At 36.7% G+C, this 20,600-nt stretch overlaps 1 protein-coding gene across 3 annotated transcripts in view; it reads left to right on the plus strand.

Annotated features, from left to right (window-relative positions):
- The first annotated feature begins 7,244 nt into the window (after positions 1 to 7,244).
- Positions 7,245 to 20,600, plus strand: part of rasal2 (RAS protein activator like 2) — a 109,136-nt gene continuing 95,780 nt past the window's right edge. For 2 of the 3 annotated variants that reach the window (XM_055014490.1, XM_055014492.1), the window contains exon 1: positions 7,246 to 7,819. In XM_055014490.1, coding sequence (XP_054870465.1) covers positions 7,693 to 7,819 — 127 coding nt within the window. In that variant the 5' untranslated portion in view covers positions 7,246 to 7,692. Of the gene's footprint in view, positions 7,820 to 20,600 lie in introns of all 3 variants that reach the window. The other variant, XM_055014491.1, reaches the window with a different exon arrangement.

The following is a 20,600-nucleotide window of genomic DNA, read 5'->3' on the forward strand; positions in this document are numbered from 1 at the left end:
TCGGTGTGTCGCCTTGATTTTTTTTTTATCTAACAGACCCTGAATAATGGAGGATAAAGAGGACAGACTGTCAGAATAACATCTGTTTAAAGCTTAGCGTCATTTTTAGGATCAGTGTTTAACCCTCATGTCGTCCTGCGGGTCAAAATTGGCCCGTTTTAAAGTTTGAAAATGTGGGAAAATATATATATATTTTCTCAGTGAAACCTCTGATGTCCACATTTTCAACATTTTTGGGACATTTTTGAACATTTTTGGTAGAATAAAAGAAATGTTTAAAATGTTTCTTTAGCCCTCCTGTTGTCTTCATTTACAGGCACCAAAAAATATTGTTTCCTTGTCTGAAAAAAATCAGCAAAAAAATTCCCCAAATTTCTGAAAATTTGCAAAACCTTCAGGAACAAAATTTCAATAATTCCTTAAAAGTTTCCCTTAAAAGTTTTATTTCAAAAAATCTTCCAAATGTGGCAAGAAAATTCTTGTAAATATTTTCAAAAAATGAGTAAAAATCTTCCAAAAATCCTAAAAATATCTAAAGTGATTCCATATATATCAGTAATATTTTCTTTAAGAACATTCACAAAAAAAATCAACCCAAATCTGTTTCATTTAGTTTAATAATATTCATGCAAATTTTTTAAAAACTATTTTTAAAGTATGAAATATTTGCGTTGGTTTTAAAATGGGAAATACTCAAATTATTCTCATTATTTTACAGGTTTTGCATCTATTATTTTTATTGTTTCTGAGTTCCGCACCTCATTGTGTTGAGTTTAAAATAAAGGTTGATCGGAAAAGTAATTTAAAACATTACTGACACTAAACTCCTACAATGTCATTTGTTTCTACACGAAAGAGCTTTATAGTGGTTAAATTTCTAAATCTCAACTGTTTTAAGTGTTTCATTTTATAAAGTGTTACGGCCTTGGGCCGTTGCGCTCCTCCTCCTTTCTTGATTTTCCATCAGGAACAGCTGTGAGCCGTCTGCCATCAGAGGCATCCTTCCTCCGTGGTTCTGGGGTTGGGCCCGCCTGCTGTCCGAGGAGCTGCCGGATTGGTCCAGAACGAGAGGGCTCCTCCTACCATGATGACGGGGAGAGCTGTCAAAAGATTCAGTCCCGCAGTATGTCGGTGGCAGCTCGTAGGTGAAGCTGAGCTGCCCGGTGTTGTGTTGTGTTGCGAAATTCTGGTGAACCTAGTGTCCGTGGGGGGAGATAAACGCTAGCAATTAGCTGGTTCAGTCACATGCTCCTTGTTAGTTTAGGTAGGGGTGCTGCAGCCTTTGTATGTTTGAGTTACGTGAGTTGTGTACATTAGTTCCCCGTTATACGTTTTCCTTTTATTTGGTTCAACAACTGTCAGGACAGTTCGCTTTTGGTTATGTTTGGTTCTTTTAGTTCTGTAGCACCCGCTTTTTTTTCTCTTTTGCATTTAACTCCCCCATCGTTTGTTACCTTCATGTACACCTTTTGCTTTTCAAAATAAATCACAGCCCGTCACCCTATAATTCGGTTCCTGTTGGTTCTTTCCTTTTTTTTCTCTCTCTCTCTTTTGTTTACCACCAGACTACCCTAGACAGTCGGGTTGTAACAATAAAGTAATTATAGGGACATTTTTTATTTACTCTTATAAAATAAGTGCATTTTGAAATGAAAATTATGTTAATTATAAAACAAGATTTTCAATTAATAAACCAGTGATTATTTCATTGAATTAATTGTTCATCTTCCATAATCAAATCTGGAATCTTGTAACAGATTTTATTTAAACAATCATGTAAACTTGCAAAGGAAAATGTAATTCTGTAATAAACAGTGAGTTTCCATGTGTTTGTGTTATTTTCATTTTCAGATATTTCACCACAAACAAGTCCAAATTACATTTTAAACAACAGATGTTGAACCAAAGGGCTTTCTAACAGAAAAACAAAAAGTTAACAAGTTAAAAAATAAGATTAAGAACCTACAACATTATCTATTATTCAAATGTACCCGATTAATGGAAATACTACAGTTAAACTCCACAGTATCATGTATTATATTGCATTTACACTGACACTGACAGCTCTAAGTATTAAATAAAAATAACTTATACAGTCAGCCAAAAGTAAAAAGTGGTTAGCAAAGAGTAATGGTTTAAAGTTAGCTAAAAGTATTAAACAACTAAAAGTAAGTTTAAATTGTTAGGTAAAGTAATAATTAGCTAAAAAAAAACATGATTTTCTGGATAAAATTGTGAAGTAATAAATGGTTAGCTAAAAATAATAGCTAATAATTTATGGACTGCCAAAATAAATAAATGGCTAATGGCTGCTGGCTGGTTAAGTTAGTAGTAGCTGTGGCTGTTAAATAAGCTAACAGTTTATGGCCTGCTAAATTAAATAGTTAGCTAGCTGGATAAGTTAGTGATAATTATTACTCATCGCTAACTAAAAAATTAGCAATGGTTTTAGTTAGCCAAAAATAGTAAATGGTTAGCTAAAAGTAATAGTTTAAAGTTAGCTAAACTTATTGAATAGCAAAAAGTAATGATTTAAACTATTAGGTAGAAGTAATACTTAGCTAAAAGTAATAGTTTACGATTAGCAATGATAATGATAGCGATTATAGGCTGCAAAAATAGATAATTAGTAAACTAGTGATAATTATCTTTTAACTAACTATAAACCTAACTAATGGTTTAGAGTTAGCCAAAAGTAACAAATTGTTAGCAAAAAGTAATGGTTAAAGTTAGCTAAAAGAATTTAATAGCTCTAAGTAAGAGTTTAAATTGTTGGGTAGAAGTAATAGTTAGCTAAAAGTAATACTATACAATTAGCAATGAGTAAAAATAGCGATCAGTTTATAGTCTGCAAAAGTAGATAGTAAACTAGTATAATTATCTTTTAACCTAACTATAAACTTAGCTCTTGGTTTAGACTTTGCCAAAAGTAATAAATGGTTAGCAATAAAAGTATTATAATAATAATATTATTATTATTAAAATAGCTCAAAATCAGAGTTTGAATTGTTTGGTAGAAATAATAAATGATGAGTTAAAGTAATTGTTCATAGTAATGAATAAACTAGTGGTTTATGGGCTGCTAAATTTAATAGTTAGCTAATAGTTGGCTAGCTGGTTAAGTAAGTAGTAATTATCATTCATAGCTAACTATAAATTTAGCTAATGGTTTTAGTTAGCCACAAGTAATAAATGGTTGGCAAAAAGCAATGGTTTAAAGTTAGCTAAAAGTGTTAAATAGCTAAAATTAAAAGTTTAAATTGTTCAGTAGAAGTAATAAATAGTTAGCTAAAAGTAATAGTTCATAGTTAGCTATGGCCAAGTACGTACACAACATAGAAGGAATTTGGTTTCAGCTGTTGGTGTCACCCTAGAAATAAGGAAAGAGAATAATAAAATAACTATAGAAAGAAGAAGAGAAAAAAATAAACAAAACCAAACAAAACAAACAAGCAAACAAACAAAAAAGGTAGCTAGATGGTTAAGTTAGTGGTAATTACGGCTTACAGCTAACTATAAATTTAGCTCATGGTTTTTAATTAGCCAAAAGTAATAAATGGTTTGCAAAGAGTAAAGTAAGTTAAAAGTATTAAACAGCTAAAAGTGAGAGTTTAATTGTCAATTAGAAGTAATAAAAAATTAGTTAAAAGTAATAATGGTTTATGGGCTGCCAAATTAAATAGTTGGCTAATAGCTGCTAGCTGGTTAAATTACTAGTAGCTATGGCTATATAATAAGTTAACGGTTTATGTCAAATTAAACAGTTAGCTTGCTGATTAAGTTATGCAAAAAATAAAGTTATGGTTTATCGTTTGATAAAAGTATTATGCTGCTGAAATATATAGAGAAAAGTGTTAGCCAAAATTAAAAGTAATAAATAGTCAAAAGTAGGAGTTTTTCGTTAGTTATGAGTAATTAATAAGCTAATGCCTTATGGGCTGCTAAATAGTTAGCTAATAGTTAGCTAGCTGGTTAGGAGTAATTATTTCTCATTGCTAGCTATGAACTAGCAAATGGTTTATGATCAGCCACAAACAATAAATGATTAGTAAAATGTAATGGTATATAGTTAGATAAATCACATCAAATCAAAGTTTTTATTGTCATTGTATGACAATGCATACAACACAATTAGGAATAAAAGTATTAAACAGCTAAAAGTAAGGGTTTAAATTGTTAGGTAGATGTGATAAATAGTTAGCTAAAAGTAAAAGTTCATAGTTAGCTATGAGTATTTAATAAGCTAATGATTCATGGTCTAAAATTAAATAGTTAGCTAGAAGCTGCGGTTTATGGTTCAATAAAAATATTAAGCTGCTAAAATGTACACATAAAATTGTTATCCAAAATTAAAAGTACTAAATGGTTTATGGTCTGTCAAATGAAATAGTTAGCTAAGACTAGTTTTGTACTTGTAGCCAACTATAAACTTAGCTAACTAAACTAGTAATAATTATTTTTACCTAATTATAAACAGTGTTGACGGTTTACAGTCAGACAAAATAATAAATGGTTTGCTAGAAGCAGTTTATAGTTAGCTAAATGTATTAAATTTCTAAAAGGAAGGGTTTAAAATCTTAAAAGTAAAACATGATAAAAAAAATACAGTTTCAAAGGTTAAACTGTAAGTAGATGATTAGCTAAAACTATTAGTTCATAGTTAGCTATGAGTAATAAATAGCTAATAGTTTATGACCAAATTAGCTTTAGTTTACAGTTGACTGAAATATTTAACAGCTAAAAGCTTTAATTTCACTTATTGTCCTTTAGATGTAGTAAAATAATGTCTTTCTTTAGCTTTTGACATTACAGACTATAGACTAAACGTGTCATATAAAGGTCTATATTTATATGAAACCTTTCTGTTTGACAGAACTGGTTTTATCACTCAGCTTATACAGATATAATTTATTTTTAAAGAACAAACCAATAAAAAGATCTTTATAAAATCATCTATGCATGCTGAAATTTAAATCTGTGATGCCGTGGTGAAATGTTTTCCTCTGATTTAGAGGTTTTTAGTGGATTTATTCTGTATTTGATGATAATATGTGAAGACAACCAGGAGGAGGCGTTAGAGTTGTGGTTTCCTGTCAGCAGGAAAGTAAAAGACAGAAGGACACAAAGATAAGACATTAGTCTGCTCAGATTATCACAAAATGACCACAAACAGACAGAAAATGATTTGAAAAGAGACTAAGATGACCACAAAGAGACTCAGAATGGTTAGTTGTGGTCTTGTAATCACTTTGTGTGGTTTGGAATCATTTCATGTGACCTTTTGTGGTCGTAGTGAGTATTTTTGGAGTTATTTTTGTTCACTTTCTCGCTGTTCTGAGTCTCTTGAGTGCTATTTTTCATCATGTTTAGTCATTTTGTGTCTCTTGTGGTCATAGTAAATGTTTTTGTCTTTATTTTGTCTCTAAAAAAGGCTGTATGTTGTCATATTAAATGTTTTAATCAGTCTGTACACCTTTTTATAGTACTGTTCTCACTTTGTATGTTTTTTAATTCAGTTTATGCAACTTTTTCTGGTCATAGTGAGTGTTTTTGTAGTTATTTTGTTCCACATTGTAGTCAGATCAAGTGTTTTTCTGGTAATTTTGGTCATTCTTACAGTTTTTGGTGTTATTTATTAACTAGAATAAAATCTGTATGCAGTTATGTGGAATGTTTTTAATCATTATGTGCACCTTTTTGTGGTTTTGTATTTATTTTGTGTGTGTGTTTAAATCATTATGTGCACCTTGTTGTTGTAGTCTTGTAGTGTTGTTAGTGATTAGTTACGCCTTTTTGTGATTTGTGGTCGGTTTGTATTTAATGTTTTTTTTAACCTCTATTTGTCTCAGTCTTATTGTGACTTTGTGTATTTTTATTCCTTACATGCACCTTTTAGTCACTTTATACATTGTTAATCCTTATATACAGCTTTTTGTTGTAGTCTTGTTGTCACTTTGTGTGTTTTTTATTATTAAATGCATCTTTTTGTGGTCATCTTGTGTGTTTTTATTATTTTATTTACATATTTTGTTCTAGTTTTTGTTTTTATTAACATTATTGTTATAATTATTATTGTTTATTTTTTTACACATTTTATTTCTAGTCTTGTTATTATTTTATTTACATATTTTATTTCTATTGTTTGTGTATTTTTGTTATTTTATTTACATATTTTATTTCTAGTCTTGTTTTTATTATTATTTTATTTACATTTTTTAGTTCTATTGTTGTTATTATTTTATTTACACATTTTATTTCCAGTCTTGTTTTTATTATTTTATCTATTTATTTTATTTCTAGCCTTGTTTGTATTATTATTATTTCTATTATTATTATTATTATTATTATTATTATTATTATTATTATTATTATTGTTGTTGTTGTTGTTGTTGTTGTTTTTGTTTTTTTACATTTATGAGTTCTAGTCTTTTTATTATTATTATTATTATTATTATTATTATTATTATTATTATTATTATTTTAGGGCTGCACAGTGGCGTAGTGGTTAGCACTTTCGCCTTGCAGCTAGAAGATCCCTGGTTCGCGTCCCAGGATCTTTCTGCATGGAGTTTGCATGTTCTCCCTGTGCATGCGTGGGTTTTCTCCGGGTACTCCGGCTTCCTCCCACAGTCCAAAAATATGCTGAGGTTAATTGATCATTCTAAATTGCCCGTAGGTGTGAATGTGAGAGTGCTTGTTTGTCTTTGTATGTAGCCCTGTGACAGACTGGTGACCTGTCTAGGGTGTCCCCTGCCTTCACCTGAGTCAGCTGGGATAGACTCCAGCCCCCCCCATGACCCTAGTGAGGATTAAGCGGTGTATAGATAATAGATGGATGGATTATTATTTTATTTATATTGTTGTTATTACTTTATTTACATATTTATATTTTATTTCTTGTCTTGTTTTTATTATTATTATTATTATTATTATTATTATTATTATTATTATTATTATTATTATTATTATTATTATTACATATTTAATTTCCAGTCTTGATATTATTATTGTTATTTTATTTAAATATTTTATTTCTAGTCTTGTTTTTATTGTTTTATTTTCCTATTTTCCTATTTTCTTCATTTCCAGTCTCGTTATTATTATTATTGTTGTTGTTGTCGTTGTTTTATTTACATATTTTATTTTGTCACCTCGTGTTTTTCCTGCCTCGCCTGCGCGCTCCCGCCCTCCTGTCACGCCGGCCGGAGCGCGCCCGGTCATGCTCGTGCCCGGCTCGGCGGACTGGACTGGAGCAGCGGCGGCAGCAGAGAGGAGGGCAGCCCGCCGGAGACACACCGAGCACCGCGGGACTCCGCTCACTTCCAGCGGTTCACACGGGATTTAACAGCGGCTTCCGGGCGGATATTTCGCTGCCGGGAGGTCAAGGAGGCTCCCCGCTCCTCCCGGACGCCGGTTGGGTGGAAGTTTAAACGGCTTTAGCTAACCTGGGAGAGCGGAACAATGAGGCAGAGCCAGCCGGGCTGCCGGACCGCCGCCGGCTGCTGCCGCCGCAGCTAACGGCTAGCTAGGAGCCACCGGGTGGTCACAGCCTCCAAACTCTCCCATGACCGACATTACAGCGACTTTTACCGGCTTCCCTCATCGTGTGGACGCGTAAAGTCTCGGTTCCCGGCTGAACAGACACTTCTGGAGGGTTTCTTTTACGGAGAACAAGTTTTTTTCCTTTCGGATATGGAGACGGACTCGTTGGCAGGCGACGTGGAGTCTCTGCACGTTGGACTGAGCCTCCTGGATCCGCTGGTGGACCGGATCCTGGTGGACACGGTGTCCCAGCAGCAGGGCTGGCTCCGGGTTTACGGTAAGAACAGCACACACAAAGGGCGACAAGGGGGCAGGTCGGAGCCCGCAGCCCCTCCAGGGTTTCACCGCGGGTGTCGGCAGGTAGCGTGGGGAGCCGTTGCCGTCCGGAGAGCCCGGTACCAGGCCGGGGTCATGGCGGCCACCGGGGACGGGAGCTGGGTGGGGAGGTGGTCCGCTGTCAGGCTGCTGTTTACGGATTCCTTCAGTGTCCAGCCCGGTTCCCCTCCGCGGGGGTCAGAGGTCAGCCACCGAGCTCCGGCGCCCCCTCCAGCCGGGTCAGGGGGCTCCTCCCCGGCCACGTTTCTGGGCGTTTGACCCTGAAAGTTCTCCGGTCCTGGTGTCCGGACAAATACTTCCAGAAAATTTCCTGATCATTCATCCACACAACCAAGAGTTTTAGTTTGTTTAAACAACTCACCAAGAAACAACAATCCTTTAAATTATCCTTAATTTACCTCAAATTACACAAGACAAACTAACTTACCACAAAGACTTGCAAAAATTCCTCAAAGTAACACAAAATTATGACCACAAAGAGTCACACAGTTATCTGAAAGGGACACAAGATGATCACAGAGTCACAAAATTAATTCATAAAGACATAAAATGACGATAAATAGGCACAGAATCACCCAAGAAAGTTTCAAAATAACCCGAAAGAGTCTCAAAATTACCACAAAGAGTCGGAAAAATGATTCTAAGTAACACAAATTATAACATAAAGACATAACATTTCATCAAACAGGTAAAGAATGACCCAAACAGTCACCATGAAACAACAACCATTTAAATTATCCTTAATTTACCTCAAAATACACCAGACAAACAGTGGTCTAAATAAGTTAATTTGACCTTAGCTTAAAACCAAATCCCGCAAAACAAACAAATATGGATCAATTATAATAAAAATCAAGATCAAATTACTTTTTTTTGTCTGTGGTAAAAATTCAGGGAAAGTTGCCAAACTGTTTGCAAAATAAATCTTTTAATTCAGTGAAGCACAAAATGACCACAGAGATCAAAAATGATGACAAAGAGACAGAATATGACCATAAAGGGACACAAAATTACCACAGAATCACAAAATGACCTCAAAAATACAGAAAATGACCCAAAAGAGTGACCACAGAGAGTCACAAAATTACCTGAAAGCGACACAAAATCATGACATAAAGACGCTTATCGACCAGAGAGACACAAAATTATCAGAAAGAGTAAAAAAAATCCTCAAAGTGGCATTAAATGACCACAGAATCACAAAATCTCCTCAAAATACATAAAATGACCCAAAATTATGCCATATAGACACAAAATAACCATTAAGAGTCACAAAATTACTTAAAAGTGGCACAAAATTACCACAAACAGGCAAATAATGACCCAAAGAAGTCACAAAATTACCTAAAATGTTCTCAGAATGGTCACAAAATGACTGAAAATGACCACAAAAAGGCAAAAAAATGCCAAAAACTGACAGAAAATGGCCACTGAATCACAAAATGACCTCGAAAGGACAAAATGAGTACAAATAGACAAAGAATGACCCAAAAAAGTCACAAAATGACCTCAAAAACTCACAAAAGGACCCAAAAGATTCTCAAAATGGCCACAAAAGTACCTGAAAGTGCCATAAAATGACCATAGAATCACAAAATGACCTCAAGAAGAAATAAAATGACCTGAAAGAGTCTCAAAAACCCCCCAGTGACAAAAAAAATTACCTGAAAATGGCACAAGTTGACCACAGAATCACAGAATTGCTCAAAAAGACATAAAATGATGATAAATCAGCAAAGAATGACCCAAAAAGTCTTTAAATGACACAAAAGATTCTCAAAATGGCCAGAGAAGTTTATAAAAAATACTCAAAAGTGGCACAAAATGACCTCTGAATCACAAAATGGCCTCAAAAAAAATCACAATATAACCCAAAAGATTCACAAAATAGCTACAAAGAGACTGAAAATGACCAAAAAGAGTCACAAAATGACCTCAAAAATACATACAGTGATGATAAATAGGCAAAGAAGGACCCAAAAAAGTCTCAAAATGACCACAAAGGTTTACAGAAATACCTGAAAGTGACACAAATGACCTGAAAAAGTCCCTAAAATACCTGAAAGTGACACAGATTGAGCACAGAGACGATGCTCTTGGTTACTTTCCACCTCTGAATTAAAGGATTGTTGAGTGTTTTGTTTTGTCTCAGTCTCTGATAATGAAGTTATAAAGGCTCTGAAGTCAGCTCAGTATTTATTTTCCTCATCTGTATTACGCTGTATTCACCAAATCTGGAGGAATTTTCTTAATTTTTCATCAAAGTTACGATCACAGACAGATTTCACGTCCGTTTGCTGTAGACGTTTAATGAGAACCAGTGGAGGTCACTGAAGGTACAAATATCCAGAATAAAGTCTCATAAATGCTGTGAATATTCCCGTCCTGTGGGGAAGTCGTTCTCTGAGTGACGTAGAAGTCAGAAACTGGCTGACATGACTCAGTGTTTCTTCCACGTTGGAGTTCAGCTGTTGTTCCGCTGCTTGCTGCTGTCAGACGGCTGCGATGTGTCGGCTGAGCTGCTGCCGAGGCTGTTTTCCAGGACAGAAAGTCACGCTGTGGTGACGAGCCGGTGTTTCCTCGCCGTCCGCTGGCCGCCGGTCGGCCGGTCGTGTTACTCACAGTCTGAGTTCGCTGTGAGTCACCGCTGGTGGCTGCACTGGTATGTAAAGATGACCAGAAACAGACAAAAAATGACCAGAAATGGGAAAAGATGACCAGAAACGAGCATAAAATGACCAGAAACAGAAGTGAAATGTACAGAAACAGGCAAAAAAATCAACAGAAATAGACAATAACTGAGGGGAAACAGAAAAGAAATGACCAGAAATGTAAAAAAAAAAAATGACCACAAACAGACAAAAAATGACCAGAAACAGAAAAAAATGACTACGAAGGAACCCAAAATGACCAGAAATAGACAAAAAATGACAATGAATTGACAAAAAATGACCACAAGTTGACTTTAAATGACCACAAAGTGACATGGAATGATGAGGAACAGACAAAAGATGACCAGAAACAGAAAAGAAATGACCAGAAATAGATAAAAAATGAGTTGAAACGTAATAAAAAATGACAACAGTCACAAAGTAGCCAGAAAGAGACACTAAATAACTCGAAAGTGACACAAAATGGTCAGAAACAGACAAAAATTGAGCAAAAACAGACAAAAAATGAGCCGAATCGGAAAAAAATGACCAGAAAGAGACACAAAATGATCGTCGGACTTGATAGAACTTGATTTTATTTGTGGAGTAGAGACCTCAGGTGTGTTGATATCCTGAACTTGATTCAGGTCTTAATTTAAAATTCATCCGACGTGCTCAGAAGGAGCCCAGACTAACCACAGACGGACACGAAATGAATGAAAAGTGACACAGAATGACCAAAACAGAGACTAAATGTCCTTAAACAGGCTCAAAATGACCACAAAGTAACACAAAATGACCAGAAATAGACAAAAAAAATGACCAGAAACAGACGAAAAAAGACCTGAAATGGAAAAAAATGACCACAAGTTGACTTTAAATGACCACAAAAGGACACAAAATGACCAGAAACAGAAAAGAAATGACCACAAATGGGAAAAAAATGATCAGAAGCAGACAATAAATGACTAAAAACAGACAGAAAATGACCATAAAGTGACCCATGAGTGACTTGGATCCAAACCTTCGTTCTGTAGACTGAGCTGCAGCTGACTGTTCTTACATCCAGAATATTTATTTTATCAGTAAACTCTCAGAGAATCGTGTCCTCACATGTTGTTTTGTCACACAAACGATCTAAAACACTAAAATATTCCGTGTTTTTCTGGACATGGATGATGCATGTTATCCTGTGGAGAGAAAACGTGTTGGAGCTGCAGCGGCGGTTGTTCCCACGTGTCCTGAATGCAGCGCTGGTATCTGTGGAAGCAGGACGGTGTCAGGATGTTTCCTCCCCTCCTCCCCCCTCCTCCCCTGCAGGGTTGGCAGAGCGTGATGTCAGCAGCCGGTTTGTGCCGGTGATCTCACCCAGCTGGACTCCGGCTCTGGCATCACGTCCTCGCTGCTCAAATACCTCAAACACATCCAACAATGGCTGCTGCCGACGCCTGTTTGGGTGTCCTGAGCTCGACACAGGTCTCAGTTCAACAAAAGGGGCAACAAAGAGACACAAAACGGGCACAAATAGACACAAAATGATCACAAGGAGACTCAAAATGATCACAAAGAGAGATAAAATGGGCATAAATAGACACAAAATGACTAGAAAGAGACACAAAATGATCAGAAAGAGACAAAAAATGATCACAAAGAGACTCAAAATGATCACAAAGAGAGACAAAACGGGCACAAATAGACACAAAATGATCACAAGGAGACTCAAAATGATCACAAAGAGAGATAAAATGGGCATAAATAGACACAAAATGACTAGAAAGAGACACAAAATGATCAGAAAGAGACAAAAAATGATCACAAAGAGACTCAAAATGATCACAAAGAGAGACAAAACGGGCACAAATAGACACAAAATGATCACAAGGAGACTCAAAATGATCACAAAGAGAGACAAAACGGGAATAAATAGACACAAAATGACTAGAAAGAGACACAAAATGATCAGAAAGAGACAAAAAATGATCACAAAGAGACTCAAAATGATCACAAAGAGAGACAAAACGGGCACAAATAGACACAAAATGATCACAAGGAGACTCAAAATGATCACAAAGAGAGATAAAATGGGCATAAATAGACACAAAATGACTAGAAAGAGACACAAAATGATCAGAAAGAGACAAAAAATGATCACAAAGAGACTCAAAATGATCACAAAGAGAGACAAAACGGGCACAAATAGACACAAAATGATCACAAGGAGACTCAAAATGATCACAAAGAGAGACAAAACGGGAATAAATAGACACAAAATGACTACAAAGAGACACAAAATGATCAGAAACAGACACAAAATGACAATCAAGAGGTGCAGTGATCATAAAAAGATATGAAATGACCAGAAAGTGACACAAAATGACCATAAATCAACATGAAAAAAACAAAATGTGACACCAAATGTCCATAATGAGACACAAAATGACCATAAAGACACAAAAGTACCAGAAAGAGACACAAAATGACTTGGAACAGACAGAAAATGACTATAAATCGACATAAAATGACTAGAAAGACACACAAATGACCATGAAAAGACATAGAATGACTAGAAAACACACAAAGTGACTAGAAAGAGGAAGAACAGGGCTAGATATATAAAAAAAATGACTGCAAACAGATACAAAATTACCACAAATAGGCAGAGTGACCCAAAAAAGTCTCAAAATGTCCCTAAAAGTCACAAAATAACCCGAAATGACTAGAAAAAGACGCAAAATGACCATAAATAGACATAAAATAACCACAAAGAGACACAAAATGACTAGAAAGTGACATAAAATGGCCGCCATGCTGCCTTCAGGTCTTCTAAGGAAACCAGTCAGGCGAGGCGTTTGCAGGTCATTTGGTTAGTTTCAGTCTGAGAGGACGAAGTCGGCCAGTGATGATGCTGCGTTTCCCGTTAGGATGAGCTCATCATCTCCACTTCATCATTTATCAGGAACCAGATGGTTAAAAACCCAGTGGGCTCGACCACCAGTGACGGGATGTGGGTCAGTGAGGAGAATGAAAATGCCACCTGATGTTTCTGGAGTTAAAAGCTGCACATTCACAGACCAGATTTAAAACACAGGTTCACCAGCAGAAAGACTGAATCAGCGCTGAGTGAACTCGTTTGGCTTTAATGTAACATTCATTTATAATTAAACTGAATCCAAAAAGCTTCCAGCGGGGTTTAGAAGGTGTGTTGTATTTTTAAAAAGCTAAAATGACAACATTTATTAGCTGGAGACTGTACAGATGTTGAACTTTAAGAAGAAAATAAGTGATGTGGAGTTGAGTTTATGAAATGAACCAGCTTTTTAGGAAATACATTCTTTTATTCAAGGAGACACAAGTTAACCACAAACAGAAAAGAAGTGATGGCGGTGACCTAAAATGACCAGAAAGTGGCTCAAAGCGACCAGAAATAGATATAAAACGACCAGAAAGAGACATAAAACAACCAGAATGAGACACAAAACAACCAGAAATAGACATAAACAACCAGAAACAGACACAAAACAACCACAAAAAGATCCAAAACAACCACAAAAGGACAGAAAACAACCACAAGACAGAAAACAGCCACAAAAAGAAAACAACCATGTGACATAACAAACCCTAGTTTCCATTAGGTGATAGTTGTTAAAACTGTGGTTCTGAGTTTGTAGAGAAAAGGTGGAAGTTAGAAGTGGTGTTTTTGTAGGTTTGTGTCTTCAGCCTAGCTTAGCACAAACACTGCAAACGAAGGGAAACTGTTAGCATAGCTTAGCACAAACACTGTAAACGGACAGAAACTGCTAACCTAGCTTAGCACAAACACTGCAAACGAAGGGAAACTGCTAGCCTAGCTTAGCACGAACACTGTTAACGGAGGGAAACTGCTAGCCTAGCATAGCACAAACATTGTAAATGGAGGGAAACTGCTAGCCTAGCTTAGCACAAACACTGTAAACGGAGGGAAACTGCAAGCCTAGCTTAGCACGAACACTGTTAACGGAGGGAAACTGCTAGCCTAGCATAGCACAAACATTGTAAATGGAGGGAAACTGCTAGCCTAGCTTAGCACAAACACTGTAAACGGAGGGAAACTGCAAGCCTAGCTTAGCACAGACACTGTAAACGGAGGGAAACTGCAAGCCTAGCTTAGCACAGACACTGTAAACGGAGGGAAACTGCTAGCCTAGCTTAGCACTAACACTGTAAATGGAGGGAAACTGCTAGCCTAGCTTAGCACTAACACTGTAAACGGAGGGAAACTGCTAGCCTAGCTTAGCACAAGTACTGTAAACGAAGGGAAACTGTAAGCCTACCTTAGCACTAACACTGTAAACGGAGGGAAACTGCAAGCCTAGCTTAGCACTAACACTGTAAACGGAGGGAAACTGCAAGCCTAGCTTAGCACTAACACTGTAAACGGAGGGAAACTGCAAGCCTAGCTTAGCACTAACACTGTAAACGGAGGGAAACTGCAAGCCTAGCTTAGCACTAACACTGTAAACGGAGGGAAACTGCAAGCCTACCTTAGCACTAACACTGTAAACGGAGGGAAACTGCAAGCCTAGCTTAGCACTAACACTGTAAACGGAGGGAAACTGCAAGCCTAGCTTAGCACTAACACTGTAAACGGAGGGAAACTGCTAGCCTAGCTTAGCAGAAATACTGTAAAAGAAGGGAAACTGCAAGCCTAGCTTAGCACAGACACTGTAAATGGAGGGAAACTGCAAGCCTAGCTTAGCACAGACACTGTAAACGGAGGGAAACTGCAAGCCTAGCTTAGCACAGACACTGTAAACGGAGGGAAACTGCAAGCCTAGCTTAGCACTAACACTGTAAACGGTGGGAAACTGCTAGCCTAGCTTAGCACTAACACTGTAAACGGAGGGAAACTGCTAGCCTAGCTTAGCACTAACACTGTTAACGGAGGGAAACTGCTAGCCTAGCTGTGTGTATTTGTGACCTCTGTGGTTTTAATCCTCTGCTGCTCACTGAAAGCATCCACAGAGAATTATCTAGAGAAAGGCTGCTGCTATAAGCCTATTAAAGCTGGCCGACGCTTTGACGCAGGCTTTATCCGTTTTTCTCCTCGACCCCCCGGCCAGAGGCTCAGAGAATATGAAAGATGAGAACATGAGAACATTTGCTGCGTGGTGTCATCACTGACGGTTTAATCCTCAGAGGGTCAGTGTGATAAATAAATATGACAGTCAGGTTTTCAGTGTGAATAAATTCATTTTCACTTATTTCTGCCAACAAGAAAACATTATTTAACAGTAGAGCTGCATCAGTTAATCAACTCATCTATCGTTTGTCAAATATTAAATTGATCGTCAACTATTTAAACAATGAGTCATTTGTTCAATAGAATTTAGTCTAAATTCTTTAATTGCAGCTTCTTAAATGTAAATATTTTCATTTTATTTCCTCTGTGATGATTGTGGAAGAAACAAGTCATCGTCTGAGGAACATTTTTCGCCATTTTTTGACATTTTTCACCATTTTCTGACATTTTTCACCGTTTTCTGATAATTTTTTAAAACATTTTCTGACGTTTTTTAACCATTTTCTGAATTTTTTTTTACCATTTTCTATTAAATTTTTTTTTTTTTTTTTACATTTTCTGACTTTTTTTTCTCCACCATTTTCTGACATTTTAGACTCCACATATCTTACAGATTAATCCTGACAATAACATTTAGTTCATAGTGTCCCCATCAGGATTTTATGGGTCATTTATTGATTGCAGGTTCTGTATTTATTATGAAGCATTATCTATTTATTTATTTTTTAAACCGCTCTGAACAGCCTCATATATTAAATAAAAAAATAAAGAGATGCGTCGGTGTCAGTGAAATGTGCGTGACACGACTCCACTCCAATCTGGACGTTTTTATTTACTTGTGACGTGTTTTTCATCACTGTAATGTAAAATCTTGCAGCTCCATGGAAACAGAACAACTATAAATAGGAGAAACAACTCTTTATATGCAGGATTAAACAGTTATAATGACGTAAATGTTTAACGTAAATCCGAGACGACTGCTTTCACTTTGCTTTACTGAAGTAACTTTTTAATAGCAGAACTCGACCTGGAGACAGTTTTTAAATCGTTTCTTCCTCTTCTCTGAAAGCTCTGATTGTTTCCTGCTCTCATTATGAGAATGTTTTCTGCAGAAATCTGTCAGAAAATGCCGAAGAATCTCCTTCAATCGATCAAATGTGTCTGTGTTTGTTTTTTAACCTCAAAGATTCTCAGTTTGCTGACAGAAAACAGAAAACTTGAGCCAGAAACTGAACGTATTGTGTAAAATATGAACTATCACACGTTAGTTTGGAGCTTATTTGCTTCTTTTTCTGGTCTTTTTGGGGAATTTTGTGGCTCTTGGTGTTTGTTTTGAGTAATTTTGTGAGTTTTTGTTGCTGTGTTTTAGTCAGTTGAAATCTAGTCCTTTAGTTTGGAGCTGACCGGTTCTGTCGTTCATTAATTTGCTAACACTAACCCTTTGACAAATTTTTTAGTCTTTTGCAGTTTTTGGTCTCTTAGTCCTAGTTTGGAACTGACTGCTTGTCTTTCTTTAATTTGCTTCTGTTTCTGGTCTTTTTGTTTATTTTTGTAGCCGTTTGCGTGTTTTTGTTGCCATCTTGTTGCTCTTTTGAGTAACTTGTGGCTTTTTTTTTCTGTTTTTTTGTTCTTAGTTTGGAGCTGATTGATTCTCTGGTTAATTTTGCTTCTGTTTCTGCTCTTTTTGTGTATTTTTGTAGTTTTTTTTGTCTGGTGTCACTTCGTTTGGAGATGGTTGGTTTTTTCTCTGGCTGAATTTCTTTCCGATTCTGGTCTTTTTGTGTCTTTTTGTAGTTGTTTGCGTGTCTTTGTTGACGTTTTGTGGCTCTTGATAGTTGTTTTGACTAATTTTTTGTGTCTTTTGTAGTTTTTTGGTCTCTTAGTCCTAGCTTGGAACCGATTTCTTCTGTCTTTCTTTAATTTGCTTCTATTTCTGGTCTTTTTGTGTGTTTTCATTGGTTTTTTTTGCATTTTTTGTTGATGTTTTGTAGCTTTTAGTATTCTGTTTTGTAGTATTCTGCTCTTTTTGTGTGTTTTTGTCGTCTGTTGCTGTTGATCCAATCATGAAACCTCAAACGTTTGTTTTGCACCTTTATATCCGTTCTTCAGTCCTTTCCTGCTGCTTTACTGAGTCCGACCATCAAGGCTGTGGAGGGTCGGTGGTTCGGGGCAGGAAGTCTCCCTCCACGTGTTCGAGGCGACGGCAGCGCCCGCTGAGCGCCCCGGCGGCCATATTGGTTGGGGACGGTGGGAGTTGGTTGTCAGTGGTCCAATTCACACCTCAGCTTCCTGCTGGAGGTTTGAGTCGCCACGTTTCCTCCGAGGCCGGCGGCGACAAACAAGCTGATTTTCACTCCGAGGCTTTTTGCAAATGTTGAGCCTTTAAAAGTAATTATTGGTGAAGAAAAGGCAGATTTAAAAAAAGTGCAAATGATCACCTGGTCTCAAAGCGATAAAGACGGCAGAGATTCAACATCCGTCACGTATAAATAAACATTCTCAGTAGTAGAGCCAATATTTAGCAGGTTTGTCTGGATGTTTCGACCAATTATTAGTAATAAAGAAAGACCGGTGACTAAATAAATGGAGTGTTTTATCAGCATGTAATAACAGAGAACCAGTCAGTCATAACTAGGTTTCTAAATTAATAAGGTGACTAGAACTGAAGATGTAAAATAGAAACATTAAATTACCTCCTGCTTATGTGACTGAGATCGATCCGCCAGTTCAGTTTTATATTATAGTGATGAGTCCAACTGATGTCCACATTTAGTCTTTTAAGGGATTTGTGCAAAAAATTCTGTCCTACAATTCCATTTATTCACATTTAATTTGTAAATAACTGTGAATAAATGGAATTGCAGGAGAGACAGTTGTGTTTTTATGCTGTCGACACCTCTGGTTCAGTTTAATTTTATAGATTTTATCCAGGGTACTGTAGGGTGTTGACTGTAATATTCAAACTTGTTGCATAACAGTCTTTTTCTCCATTTGGCTCAATGTCCGTCGGTTTCAGTTGCGTTGATTGTGTGAAGAGCTTCAGGTCAGAGGCTGATGGGAGCAGGAAATGGAAAGTTCCTCATGTTGTGTTCAGGACGGAGGGCGTCCAGGCAGGATTTCCCCTCTGAAGCAAAACAAGAACTCTGTGGACCAAAATAAGACGCCGTCTATTTCAGGACGGAGTGGAAAAACACCGGATTTACAGAAACCAAACAGATTTTACAGAGAATCAACCACAGAACATCTACAGCTATCTATCTATAGTCTATCTATCTATCTATCTATCTATCTATCTATCTATCTATCTATCTATCTATCTATCTATCTATCTATCTATCTATCTATCTATCTATCTATCTATCTATCTATCTATCTATCTATCTATCTATCTATCTATCATCCATCCATCCATCCATCTATCTATCTATCCATAAATCAATCCATCCATCCATCCATCCATCCATCCATCTATAGTCTATCTATGACTTCTTTGACTTGTTTTCAGTTAGTTTGGACCCTTCTGTTTCTGGTCTTTTTGTGTATTTTTGTTGTCGTTTTGTGGCTCTTTTTAGTAATTTGGTGTTTTTCTTGCAGTTTTTTTGCTTCTGTTTGTAGTCTTTTTGTAGTTTTTCTAATGTCTTTGCTCACATTTTGTGTCTCTTGGTGTTCAATTGGTTCTATCTCTGGTTGATTTGCTTCTCATTTCAGTCCATTTGTGTGTTTTTGTTGCTGTTCTATGTCTCTTGGTGTTTGTTGTGAGTAGTTTTGTGAGTTTTCTTTTAGTGTGTTTGACATGCTAGTTAGTTTGGAGCCATTTCATTCTGTCTCTGGTTAGTTTGCTTCTGTTTCTGGTCCTTTTGTGTGTTTTAATAGTTGTTTGTCTTTGTTTCCATTTTGTCGCTCTTGGTATTTGTTTTGAGTCATTTTTGTGAGTATTTTTGCCTTTTTTTGTCTGTCCAGGTGTCCATTAGACTGCTTCAGTTTCTAGTCAATTTTGCTTCTGTTCCTGGTCTTTTTGTGTGTTTTTATAGTTGTTTGCGTGTCTTTGTTGCCATTTTGTGGTGTTTAGTCTTTATTTTAAGTCATTTTTGTGGGTTTCTTTGCTGTTTGTTGCCTGTTTTTCCTGGTGTCAGTTAATTTGGTGCTGATTGGTTCTCTGTCTGGTTACTTTTGCTTCTGTTTCTGGTCTTTTTGTGTGTTTTGTGGATTTTTTTCATGTCTTTGTTGATGTTTTGACGCATTTTGACTTGTCAGTAAATTTGCAGCCAGTTGGTTGATTTGCTTCTATTTCTGCTGTTTTTGTGGCTCTTTTGGAATTAGTTTTGAGTCATTTCGTGGTGTTTTTTTGCTGTTTTTTTGTCCTGCTGTGGGTCAGTTTGGACCTAAACGTTTAATTAAACGTGTCAGACTGAGCCTCCGTTAGGTTGGACCAGTTCAAAGTGGTGAAACCGTGGGGGTGTTCTCAGGTAGTTTGTTCCCCCTGCAGCCAGTAATAATGGATTAATCCTGGACGACACCTGAGACTGAATCAGTAGTAAAACGCTCCAACCTTTACGTTCTTCTCGTGTCCAAATCCTTCAGCTCCTCCTGCAGACATCCAGCTAATTGAGGGAAACTTGTCCCGTTGTTTCCGTGTCAGATAAGGAGGAAGTAATCGGATTACTCCAGAGGGTGTAAACACAGCGAGCGTTGCTGTAACTACAGAGCAGGAGAGGATCAGTGTCAGATTAAAGTCCGAGTTGTAAACGTAAATTAGATTAGACGCTCGTCTGCTGAAGCTCTGCCGCCGTCTGTCTCTGAGGAACAAAATGAACGAGTTTAGTTTTATTTTCTGCAGGAATTTAAACGGTTTCTCCTCGAACAGTTTAAATTCCTGCAGAAGGAACTGAAGCCAGATGGTTCCTTTTTAAACTTCTACATTAACTCAGTTATATGACGGGAAATGCTTAAATATTCATCTTTATCAGCCCTTTATCTCCTCCTTCTTGTTTGTTGTTTGTAAGCTCATAAAA

This window comes from Amphiprion ocellaris, chromosome 10 (genome assembly GCF_022539595.1).
Source record: "Amphiprion ocellaris isolate individual 3 ecotype Okinawa chromosome 10, ASM2253959v1, whole genome shotgun sequence".
In the NCBI taxonomy this organism is placed as follows: Eukaryota; Metazoa; Chordata; class Actinopteri; family Pomacentridae; genus Amphiprion; species Amphiprion ocellaris.